At 39.2% G+C, this 12,208-nt stretch overlaps 1 protein-coding gene across 2 annotated transcripts in view; it reads left to right on the top strand.

Moving 5' to 3' along the window:
* apaf1 (apoptotic peptidase activating factor 1) overlaps positions 1–12,208 on the top strand; it is a 63,113-nt gene that overhangs the window by 32,451 nt on the left and 18,454 nt on the right. For both annotated transcript variants that reach the window (XM_079262828.1, XM_079262829.1), the window contains exons 25-26: positions 1,932–2,057; positions 4,264–4,410. In XM_079262828.1, the coding sequence (XP_079118954.1) occupies positions 1,932–2,057; positions 4,264–4,410 (273 nt within the window). The remainder of the gene's footprint in view (positions 1–1,931; positions 2,058–4,263; positions 4,411–12,208) is intronic.

Here is a 12,208-nt window from a genome sequence, read left to right as displayed (position 1 = left end):
TCTGTCGGCGAACTCCAGCGAGATGGAATGTGTGTTTTATGGATTTGGCGAAGATCATAATTGAGATGTGGGTGTATGTGTGTGTTGTGGAGCTGGTCAGCAGCCAATCACATAGTCCTCGCTCTGCAGGCCGAGCCAAGGCTGTCCAAGCTCAAAATGGGCCCAAACACCGAAATCCCTGCTTTCCGTCTATCCAGAGGTCAAACCAGAAGGCTCAGCCACGAGTGTCTTTGTGGAGCACCACAAAAAGAAGAGTGCTCTCCTCTCTTTCCTTTCTTATCCTCTCCACCCTCTTTTTTTCCCTTCTATTCTTCTCTCCCGACCTTCAGATGAATAGAGCTTTGTGCGCTGACATCGTTAGTCTACCCGAACTGAGTGTCTAATTATGAGTTGTGTTATTTTCTCTGCAACGCAGGACGGTGAGAGAACAGAAGGGAATAAATAGTAAGATGTAAAAAGGGAAACACATCCGATAGATTGAAGGCCAACAAGCAGGAACATGTAAAAGGCGCTGCTAAAAACAGCAAAGTACAAGAGGTCATCCATTAACAGAGAGCTCTGTGGGTTGTTTTATAATCAGCATACAGCAGCGTTTCTCAAATGGAGGTGTGTGTACCTCTTTGGGTACTTGGAGACACTGCAGGGATTAACATGACATAATACAGGAGAAAAATTGTGTCCATGTAAAATTTTTAATAATCCTATAATGTCACTGAAATATCTGGAAGTTTATAAACTAAAATGCATGTTTAGTCCTTGCATTTTAGCCATAGACTAAAAAAGATGGAAGGAGCCTCACCTGTAGATTTTTAAAGAGTTGAATTGAAGGTCATTGGGCGGTTCCTGCCTTCGCCATCTTGGCAGCTTGTCGTGTGCCGGCTCTCCAAGAAAGTGGGCAAAGAGGTGGAGCTGGGAGGGGGGCTGTGAGCATCATGGTAGATGATTGACATTGAGTGAACCCCAAGCTTTCTGTAGCTAAAAGCTAACCGAGCTAACAGGAGCTAACCAGCTAACGGAGGAACTAAAGTTAAGTCACGTTGTTAACTGGCTAAAAACCGCGGTTGTTCTACATTCCTCCTCTTTGAAGCAGGAGATCGGGTACCTGTCAATCAAAAGGACACGCCCCTATTTATGCCGAATTACAAGATGAAATTACTTTTAAATGGGGAGTTAGGAAAAAAATTCTCTCCCCTCACAGTTGTCATGAAGGTAAACCTGACCTATTAAACCTAAAACGGATTTTTGAACCAGGCTGTAAACATGTTTATTTCTGCTGTGAAGTTGGTCTTTTTTAACATATGAGGATTTGCTCTGTTTTGGAGCCCCTAGTGGATGAGGGGGGAACTGACTGGGACATGTGGCAGTCATGGTAAGATTGTTAACATGGTAACAGAAAAATTATTCCGTTACCATAGCAGCAATATTTACAGAGTGTCAGAAGCTAAATCAGTGCAACAAATGATGATGTGTCATATTTAAATTCTCTGATTGGCAAGGGAGGCAGTTTTATTTATGTTTTCTGTGTGTGTGTGTGTGTGTGTGTGTGTGTGTGTCTGCAGTCTGTTTTATAAAAATGCTGCTGTCATTCTCTAGAAAAACTGTGATTATGGTTAATCCTGAGTTTGTTTGTTTTGGTGCCAAGTTGTGACTCTGCTCTGATGCCACAATGTTGTTTACCTGTGTTTGCAAACAAACACACCTCTGCATCGTTTGGGTGAACTTGAGAAAAAAAACGTAAATAGGGTCGACGTCATCTTGTGAATCTACACTTGCTGCCCCCTGAGTCACAGAAAACCATAAAAATGACTCATTTAAATTAAACTAAATGTAAGAATTCATGCATTTAGCTGTGGTCAAGTCAAAGTTTTCTTCCATAACCGATTCCATAAGTTCTCCTCATTCTTCTTAATGAATTACTTTCCCTCCTCTAGATTTGGCGCTTCGAGTCCTGGCAATGTGTCCACACACTGAACGGTCACAAAGAGTGTGTCCGAAGCTGCAGATTCTCCTGGGACAGTCAACTCCTCGCAACAGGAGATGACAATGGAGAGATCCGGGTATGTGTGCATGAATTCAGCCTTCTCTTTGCACTCGCAGGTAAAATTCATGCAATATAGGAAGATTTCAGGGACGTCTGCGGACAGAGGAGATGATTTCAGGGATTTATGCTAAATGATAGCGGTAATCTGTGTCTATCAACACACCATTCAACTCAGTAGAAGCAGAGACAATGTCTTAAATTTTAATTTGCCGTTCAACATACACAAAAAATTACAGCAGACAACGTTTATTTCCAGAAATCACCTCCTAATTACATGTCATTACTCATTTAGATAAAGGGCTTACTAATACATCCTGATTACTGCAGAGCGCAGAGGAGGGCTGAGATGAAAGGAAGGAGGCAGGGCTCCTTCTCAGGAGGAAGCGGAGTGTAAGACGGTGAGAGCTGGAAGAGGAGGAGATGTCTGACAGTGGGAGGCGAAGGAGAGGACTCAGCCTGCTAAATTGGATCTCCGAGGCCTTGAAGTCTCAGTTTGTTGTGCAAAAACACACATGGTCTGTGTAAAATAAGAGCGGCAGAGAGCGACGCGTGCTGCTCAGGAGGATGCAGCATCGCTAAATAAAAGGTTAATGCCAAGTGCTGTCCAACTACGCTAAAAATTTCCCTCTTGTTTCTATGGAAACAGACATGAGTCAGGCATGCACGGAATAAATATCGCTGTACATGTGACGTGTCATCAAATAGACATGGCTGAGTCTGATTTCATTACGGTTGCAGTCAGAATGATTCAACCCTCACCGCAAATTAACTTTATTGGTGAAATGTAGAAACTAGCAGCTGTTTGGAAGAAACAAATCAAACAAGAACCAGTTAAAAAGCTCAACACAACTAATGCCACGAGTCAGTGGTGGGGAACTACTGTCCTCCAGGGCTCCAGTCATCCAAATCCTGGGAGTTTCTAACAGAAAATGCTACTTTCAGTGCCCACTGCAGTTTATAATGATGACTGAATAGAAGTCCCCATATGGCAACCAGGCAAGGCTTTTATTGGTTGCATCAGGTGTGACTAAGATGGAGAGGCTTGAATACCTAGATCGCTGACCGAGACGTTGGATTGCATGCTAGAGATGCAAAGTCCAGAGAACTTTTGACAGCAACTGCATGCGGTGGAAGTCATTCATTGCAAAGTATCTGAAGCAATTCCAGTGTTTGTACGTCTCCTTTGTCGCCCTCGTGGCGTTTTAATGAAGAAAAATTCCACGCAATCAGGTCAGAGCACTGCAAAATAAACACTTTTCAGAGTTCCTGAAGTGTGAAAGAGGACATAGAGAACAAAGGATGTAGGACACTTTTGAATACTAACTTTTTTTTTCTTTTTTTTTTTGGCTGATGTTTCAGTCTGCACACCTTCGTCAGCTAAAGTTAATGCTGACAAAAACACTATTACACACACGGGTTATAAGCACACACCTGGGAATGAGCCATCATTCCCAGGTGTGTGCTTATAATCACTTCACAGTACGCCAACAACTCGAGGTCAGTAAGCTGTTTAAATTCCACTAAATACAAGTGTTTACTAGTGTAAACAATCTGGATAAGACGCCAAGAGAAGTCTGAAAACAGCAGAACAGTCGTGTCAGCATAGATAGAATACAAGAACATGAAAGTGTAGACCTGCTTCTCCTGGAGGATGGATGAACCTGACGAAAAAGAAGTTTTTTCTTGTTCTTGCCTTGAGAACAAGAACTCAGCTCTTGCTTCTCGTGGAGTATGGAACAAGCTTCAGGAAAATGATGTTTTGGGTATTTTTATGCCACAAAGCAGACTAAATAAACCATTTTTTTTTTTAGGATTTTGGCATCAGTGTTCAGATTAAAGAGAAAGATCATCATTTATTAACTTGCTGTTTTCCCTCCTTTTTTTTTTTGAAGTTTTGCATCATTACAAAGATTGTGTTTTGGATATGTGCCGGGCCAAAACCTGGTGTGTTGCCGGGGGCAACATGGTGCAATACATGATAAATATCCATTAAGAACCATGTAGATTGATGCTTTTCCATACATGTAATTTAATCATGACTTTGTTGGTTTGAGTGTAGCAGCAGGAGGAAGCAGCCACCAAGTTTCTGTTTCTTTCCTTGCATCATTTTAAGTGTTGCTTGCAAACGAAAACAAGTAGCTACAGATTTCCATAAGCAGCATTAATTAGAAACATTTTCCTTTCTGAGTGATTAATATTCTGCGATTGGCTAATCCCCACAGCTCTGGAGCATCAGTGATGGATCCTTGCTGAAGATTTGCTCCCAGGACTGGAAGGATGGCATGGATTCTCTCCACGGAGGCTGGGTGACTGATCTCCACTTCTCCCCAGACGACTCTCTTCTGGTCTCAACTGGAGGCTATATTAAGGTATGCTAACCCATCTCTCTCAGAGATTGTCCTCAGCTTGTCTTCATTACTTGCTGAAGACCAAGTCACTCAGTTTCAGGGCCTCAGTAAATGAAATGTAGCTCAGTCTCGTGTATACTCCTGCATCTGTTTGCTTCTGCTGTAGTTAGACAGATGATAAATGTCAGTGGTTGCCATCCTTTGGCAGCTGTGTACATAAAAACCAAAACAGAAACACCATGTTTAGCAGAGGAGGACATAATGTGTGCTTTGGGTCATGAGTTTTTCCTTTTTTCCTTCACTATTTTGTACGGCTTAATTAAAAAGTTAATTTAGAAGACAGGAAATAAGAGAGATGGGAGGGGTGGAGGGTAATAAGCGGCAAACGTCTCCTGCTGGATATGAGCAGAGATGTTTATGGGTACATTTTGGATTGGTTTGAAAGGAAATTAGGTTATTTTCAATCAGTCAAATAAAACCCACTTCCATTTACCCCCAGGTTGCAATGAATCATTTTACTTTTAATGGAAACAAAACTGATAAAAGTTAGAGGATTGATTTATGTTATAATACAAATAAGAGATTGTGAATGCATTGTGTATTTTTTCCTTTACATTTAGCCTTTACATTAAAAACCAGCTGCTTAATTTTGTGCAGCTTCAACATATGCTGCACACACAGTCTGACCTTTTAAAGCATGAACATGAGGAGAGAGAGGAAGAGGAAACATGTTTCATTGTAAAGTATTACGTCAGCTAATTCCACAACATGAAATTATGCATACAAAACATGATTTAAAGCATCTTATTTTAATATAAATGATAGAAAAAGGCACCTTATAAAATTTGTACTTGTATGTATTGTATATTGTATATGATAGTGATTCTTTTGGTGTGTTTGCTTAGAGGTCCTGTTTGCGACTGTGCCTTCTCACCCATGTAGCACACTTTATTTCTGCAGCTAGCAGGTTATTTTCAGTGATGCAGAGCGTCGCTGTCAGTTCAGGAAGCCACAGGTCCAACAAAGCACTGAGCCAACATTTATTACAGATATGTCTCGGAAATGGAGGAATAACTGTAGCATGTGACACAATGAACAGGAGACGCTGTTGCTAACTAATCAAATTAGCAGATGACGCCATGTCGTTAGCCGAATAGCATAGCTGCCCAAGCAATCCCAGGGCCAAGATACACTAACAGGGCGCACAATCAAAGTTTTATCAGGTCAAGTTTAAAGTTATAAGAGTTAAAAACACACTACAGAACTTTTCTGTTACTCGCCCCCTATCAACGGCTAATTCGACATCCATCTTGCATCCTTCCTGACCTGTTAGCTCTCTCAAGCTAGCCAAAGTCGATCTTGTGAATGGGCCGGTCTTGCCCACTGGTCCCACTGGTCCCACCTGTAGTCGTATTTTAAGGAAATTTAGGAAATAAAGTATAGTGAGTAAGCTGTTTTAGGGAGGTAGGGTCAAGCAGATGTCACAAGCTAATATATGACTTGGGCCGCTATGCTAAGAAGCTAATTATATGTAGACATTAGTCATAAAATGAGCAAAATAGAAACTATTTAAATTACTTGTGTTTATTCAGTCAATATAACTCTAGACTTGGCTGTTTAACACTGTTAGTGCATGAATGTTGCAGGATAAATGTCAGCTGCAAAACATCAGTCACAGAAACAGTAAAGATTACCGCTGTCTGCTGATGTAAGACAGCCTAGTGAATTCTGACCACTCCGCCTCTATGGCGTCATGCGAACTAACGGGGCTCACGTCACTTCCAGAGGTTCAGCAGTGACAAAGAGGCCGCCAGAAACACAGAAATGTCCAAAAACATTAAGATATTTCATACCGCGTGAAAATATTCAGCTGAAAAACAAAATTAGCTTTAATCGGTGAAACTGAGACTTGTACAAAATAAATAAAAACTGGATGTTTGTGGTTGGTTGACCATCTGGTTTATATACAGAGACTACGGTCTACCTAGAGTCAAATACAACCCTCTTCTCTCCTCAATACATTCCCGTTTAAATAAAGGCCTCCAGAGCCGAATAAACAAAATAATACAACAAAAATTAAGAAAATAAAAAGGATATTAAAAATATTTTCCTTCTGACTTCTGTAATTTTTATACAACAACCACATGATTATACATATTCACCCAGGAAAAAAAGGCAAAAAGGGCAAACATGGAAGAAATGAAACAGATATGAGAGGGTCTTACACATGTGTGGGGGCATGACTCATGCAGTCTGTTGTAACGTTTGCATGGATGCAACTATGTACATATAAGCTTACAGTAGCGTAACCTCTTAAGTCTGTCTTTGCTTTGTGGAGATCAGGCATCAAGATGGTAACAGCACATCCTGGAGATCAAAAAAAAAAAAGAAAAATGAATGCCAAATGCATCATAATGATTGGAGAAAGGACTGAATCCAAAAAATGGAGAAAATCCAGGTCCAGGCACTTAAAGTGGATTGAATAAAAAGCCTATATTAAAAATGGGCAAGAATCATAAAAAATACACCAATGCGTATCGGCTTATGCCTTCCTCAGGGTGTATATTGAAACAAACAAACAGAGCAATTTTAGTCATCACAGGTGTGTACAATTCACCCCGTGATGCAATATACTCTTAGCCTCTAGGGGCATCAGACAATAAATACTGCACAAAATACAAAAGCAACAATTCTTTTGCATCATAATGATTATTTCTGACTAATTATCAGTAGTGAATATTATCCTGGCAATGTATATGTGAGCAAACAGACTGGGTGTGTTCCTGTATGTGAGACGGAGACGTTTACTGTGTCTCAGTCAAGTCATGTCCTGCTCCTGCACAGCTGAAGGTTCACATAAAAACACTCTGTAGCTTAGAGAAAGATCCCAATGCCACCTTGTGACGTGGCCGGAATATTGTTCGTCTGTTTGCTACCTCCACTTTTACAGCCGACTGGCTCGCAGAGCGGCCAGTCTCAGCTGGACTCTGATTGGCTATTTGTTGAGCAATGATCTAATTCTCCAGGGAGAGTGCTTCTGATCGATATGGCTTATATCTGAGATTACTCCTGATTCTGTGTATGAGGCGTGTGTATGTGTGCACGTGCGCTCTGGTTTCTACCTGCATGTGTGGGTTGATGGAGATGTTCCTGTTTATACCAGAGCAGTAGATGCTGTTAAGGCTTTTTATTTATAGACAGATGGCCGGTGCACATCGTCATGTCATCCACAACAGATTTCTCTTGACAAGATCATAAACTCTGGAAATGAGCTGAAACGTTGAAAACAGCCTGGAATTTTCTTCTTTGACATGATGGAATTTCTTATTTATGTATTTTCTGGTTCTGAAGATGAGAAAACCGTCAGCTGCCAGATAAAAAATTCAATGTAAAGAAGTTCGTATCATATGCTGCTTAGTGAGATATTTTATTAGACTGTTTGAGAGAATAATGAGGTGACTAAAAAACTTGAGACGCAGCAGCATGAGACCATATGCTGAGGATAGTTTGGTGCATTTTTAGCATAAAATTCCATGCAATGGTTTTTTAATTCATGTTAATCAAAGCAGTTTTTAGGAATTGAACATATTTTACGGTGTTTTCCTAAAACGCATGAGATGTTACACAAACCAGTAGGGCTGAGACGATATCCTTTTGTCCCGATTCGATTCCGATTTTTTTCTGGGTGCCGATCCGATTTAAATTGCGATTATCACAATTTTTCGATATTGCAGATTTTGTAGATTTAAAAACACAATAAATGTATAAAACCTTTTTTTTCACTCGTCATTTTTCTTGATTTCAATCAGGAAACAAATAACACAGTAGCCAGACCATCATTCCGCTGCTATTACGCCCAAGAAGACAAGTAGATCAATAAAATGAAATGAAAATGACAAAAAAATTTAGAATGGATTATTTTTATTTGTTTGAAAAAAAAAATAGATTTTTGATTTTAAAATTGTAAAGCAAAAAAAAAAAAAAATCCTGATTTTTGATTTTTTGATTACATTTTCCCACCCCTAATAACCAGCCATTTTATTAGCCTCACCTTGGCTTGATGTGAGCTTTGTGACATGGTGCATCATCCTGCTGGAAGTTTCCATCAGAAGATGCTACACTGTGCTCAGAAAGGGATGGACATGGTCAGCAGCAGGACTCAGGTAGGCTGTGCTGGTTAAACCATGTCGTGTTGGTACCATTGGGTCCAAATTCTGATCCTATCAGGTGAATGTGGAGCTGAACTGGAGACTCATCAGACCAGCAACGTTTCTACTGCTGCTGTTGTCCAGTTTGAGTCTTGTAGCCTCAGCTTTCCGTTCTTAGCTGACAGCAGGTTGTCTGCATGACTAAAGGCTCCGACTTGCTGACATGTGATTGGCATTTACCAGTTAAACTGGTATCGCTGATAAAGTGGCTGGTGAGTTTACTTCTGCTGGGTTTACATTAGTTTTAGCTAAAAGAAAAGATCAATACTTTGGAAAAGGAGCTTGCACGCTTTTCTGGCTTTAACCTGATATTCAGCTTTCCACCTACCAGCCTCCAGTTTAGCATCACCAGACAAATATGCAAATATAATGTTTGCATCCGTTTGCGTAGCTGTTACTGCAAGAGTGAAGGATTCAGAAGAATTATTCAGTGTAAAAGCTCTTTCTGTGCTTATTATATCCACAATGAAGACAGTCTTTTCCTCATTAAAGCAAAGGTCAAGGGTCAACAGCAGTTTAAATAAAAACGCTTCACATAGAAAAGTGAGATGCATTTGGAAAATATTTTTGTATCACAATTAACAGCTTTTATGAAAACTGATATCTTGGTTTTTTTTCACTGATTCACTTTTGCATGATTTTTTTTCCCTTATTTTAAAGAAGTCTGTGTTTTTCTGTCCATCAAGCTACATTAATTTTACAGATCAATGTTGATATTTTTCTTTAATTTAATTCATTTATAAAACATGGAAGGTAAACATACATAAACATTGTTTATTTCTTCCAGAATGAGCCAAAATGTTAAGTCAGGAAGTAGAATTAGATACAGTTGTTCATATCATTACTAAACAAATGAAATAAAAAGATAAAAAAAAGAATAAATAAATAAATCATACATATCCAGCGTAAATCTTTATCAAGTCAGTCTAACCAGCAGGTTTATTAGCATATTTCATGCAATAATAAAATGAAATAAATTAAACATCTCATCGAACTTCCAAAATATTTTTTTTATTTTATTTTTTTTAACCAACTTTTTATTTATTTTATATTATACACATTAACAAAAACACATATAGAAAAAACACCGTAAACAAAAATAAAATAAACATACATACACAGGTCCAGGACACATAATAAAGTGTTAGAACTGCATACTAATGAAAAAGTAGCCTCATATTATAGTAAAATATTGACAAACTAGAAAAGCACTCGAAGAGCGCAAACCTTTAAAAAGTTCTTGAATCCAAATGGTGATCCGGATCACGCCAAAATTAAATCAGTTCTTCCTTTTTTTACATTTCCAACAATTTTGAGTTAGTGTGAACACAAACAAACAGAGAAACAGATAAATGCCAGTAAAAACATCTTATTGGCTTCTAAAGAGGTTGGTTGTAAACAGTGATGAAGTCTTGACCAATAAAATGGTCGTATTTCTTCTTCTTTTGTTTTTATGACTGTGACATCCAATCCCAGCCAAAGATCAGCGTGAGCTGAAATAGTTATCTTCCAGTATCAAAAACAAAGTAATGAAGTAAAAAAAAAAAAAAAAAAAAGCAACACAAAAACAGGATCACCACCAACATCTAATCAGTTCTTCATTTTCACATTTCCAACAACTCCTGGAGATGTCATGAAAGTCCGTCCATAACTGAGTTTTCTTGAACACTACCAGACATACAGATAAACGGAGGGTAAAACATCACCTCCTTGGCGGAGGTTACAATAACAGAAGAAGTTTCTTTCAGGTCAACAGATCAGGATCATGAAAAAATAAATAAATGAGAAAAACAACTTCAACTTTTTAATTTTGTCCTTTTTAAATTCATTTAAGAAATATTCCTGCTGCTGCAATCTGCTCCTAAATGTCATACAAACCACAAATAACAGATAAATTTACCCAATATCTGAGCTGCTTTTTACATTATCACCTCATTTTTTTTTGTCCTTTTCATGAACTAATTTTCCTTCTCGCAAAACCATCAAAGCAAATCCACAAAACGACCCCTTCATTCAGGAAGGGCTACTCCACTCCAAGCATTAACACACAGCTCATAATCTTTATCCCTCGACACATTACGATGACACTCCTAATTATTCTGGATATTAGATTACTCTGTTACCCCGTTTAATAGACCCTCTCTGCTTCAGCAAAGCGCGTCGGCTTGATGGATCAGCTTGTGGACGTGAGGAGAGGTGATGGATTATTCTGCTGGACAGCTATGAGAGGCCTTCCTGTCTGTCACGGTAATTACCATGACAGAGTGTGTGCCTCTTATGATGCATAATATAGCTCGCAGAGCAGGAGAGCTCGGCGATAATCTAACCGTCTGTCTGTTTTAATGATTGTCTTCATGCTCGCCTCTTTCACGGTCGCGATGTGTCTTCAGTCTGTCGTGGACTTGTTGTCGAGTTCATGCTTCAAACCGTCTCTCAGACCTCTCCTCTTCCTCGTCTCTGAGTTGTATAGAATTAAAATTTACATATAAATACTTGGAAGGGAGACCAGAGTGGCCCAGTAGATTATTTACTGACTTGTTGAAACAATTCATGGAGCGGTGATTACTATATTCTGTTGTAATTATTTTGCTGTCAGTCTCGGGTTTGGCAGCCATCGGAGCTTCTCCGTCGGGGTATTTGGTTTGCATTTATGCTCAGCTGGTGTAAGGGAGAGATTTTCATTATGGAGGATCAGAGGGATTGAGCAAGATATGCATTTGGATGATAGTTGATGACTGATATTGAAGTTTGGCCTGAATTCTACAAAAGCTCTTAATAAGATCTAAGCGAGGGAGGATGCAAAGTTTGGGCTGCTTGTTGTCAGGACGTAAAATGTCACAATGGCTTTTTAATCACTAAGAACGAGACGTTAAAGGTCCCATATTGTGCATTTTCTCAACCATTTCGTATGGTTGTCAGAAGTTAAAAGGATAAGTGTCAAAATGCGAAAATGTATGTACAATTAAAGGGATCTTCATTTATCTTTGCAAACATTGTAATGTGTTTATGTGATGGGCTTTAAAATGTAAACAAGTAGTTGTGGCAGTACTGTGTACTGTGATGCCATTTGCTTTTGTTAGAGGTGATATAAAACACACAACACCAAGTAATTTACCATTTACCATGGAAACCTCAATTTAGAATGACTATTTCCATGTAAACCCAAAGGAGAATACTTTGATATGGAATTATTTAATGATGAATTCCAAATTTAAAAAACATCATGTGACCGTAGCCACTAAGGATCTGGTTGTGAAGTAAAACAGAGCAAACGGAGAGGCTATCAAAGCTCTGCGGTTTGTCGGCTGCACATCTACTCTGAGAACCTCCCCTTCCACCACATCAGGATGAGATCATCCCTTTCCACTTTATCATGATGAAAATCTCCCGTTCCACCCATACACCTTATATGAAAGATGGACGGAGCCTCCGGAGGTTAAAAGTGAAGCGGAAGTGCATAAATCTGCAGTTTCCCCTTTCATCCACTAGGGGCTCCAAAACAAACAAATCCTCATAGACTCCCATGGTAAAAAGACCAACTTTACAGCAGAAATGAACATGTTTACAACCTGGTACAACAAACATTTTAGGTTTAATAGGTTAGGTTTACC

This window comes from Telmatherina bonti, assembly GCF_933228915.1.
Source record: "Telmatherina bonti genome assembly, chromosome: 23".
Classification (NCBI taxonomy): Eukaryota; Metazoa; Chordata; class Actinopteri; order Atheriniformes; family Telmatherinidae; genus Telmatherina; species Telmatherina bonti.
This window is presented reverse-complemented; position numbering and strand designations above follow the sequence as displayed.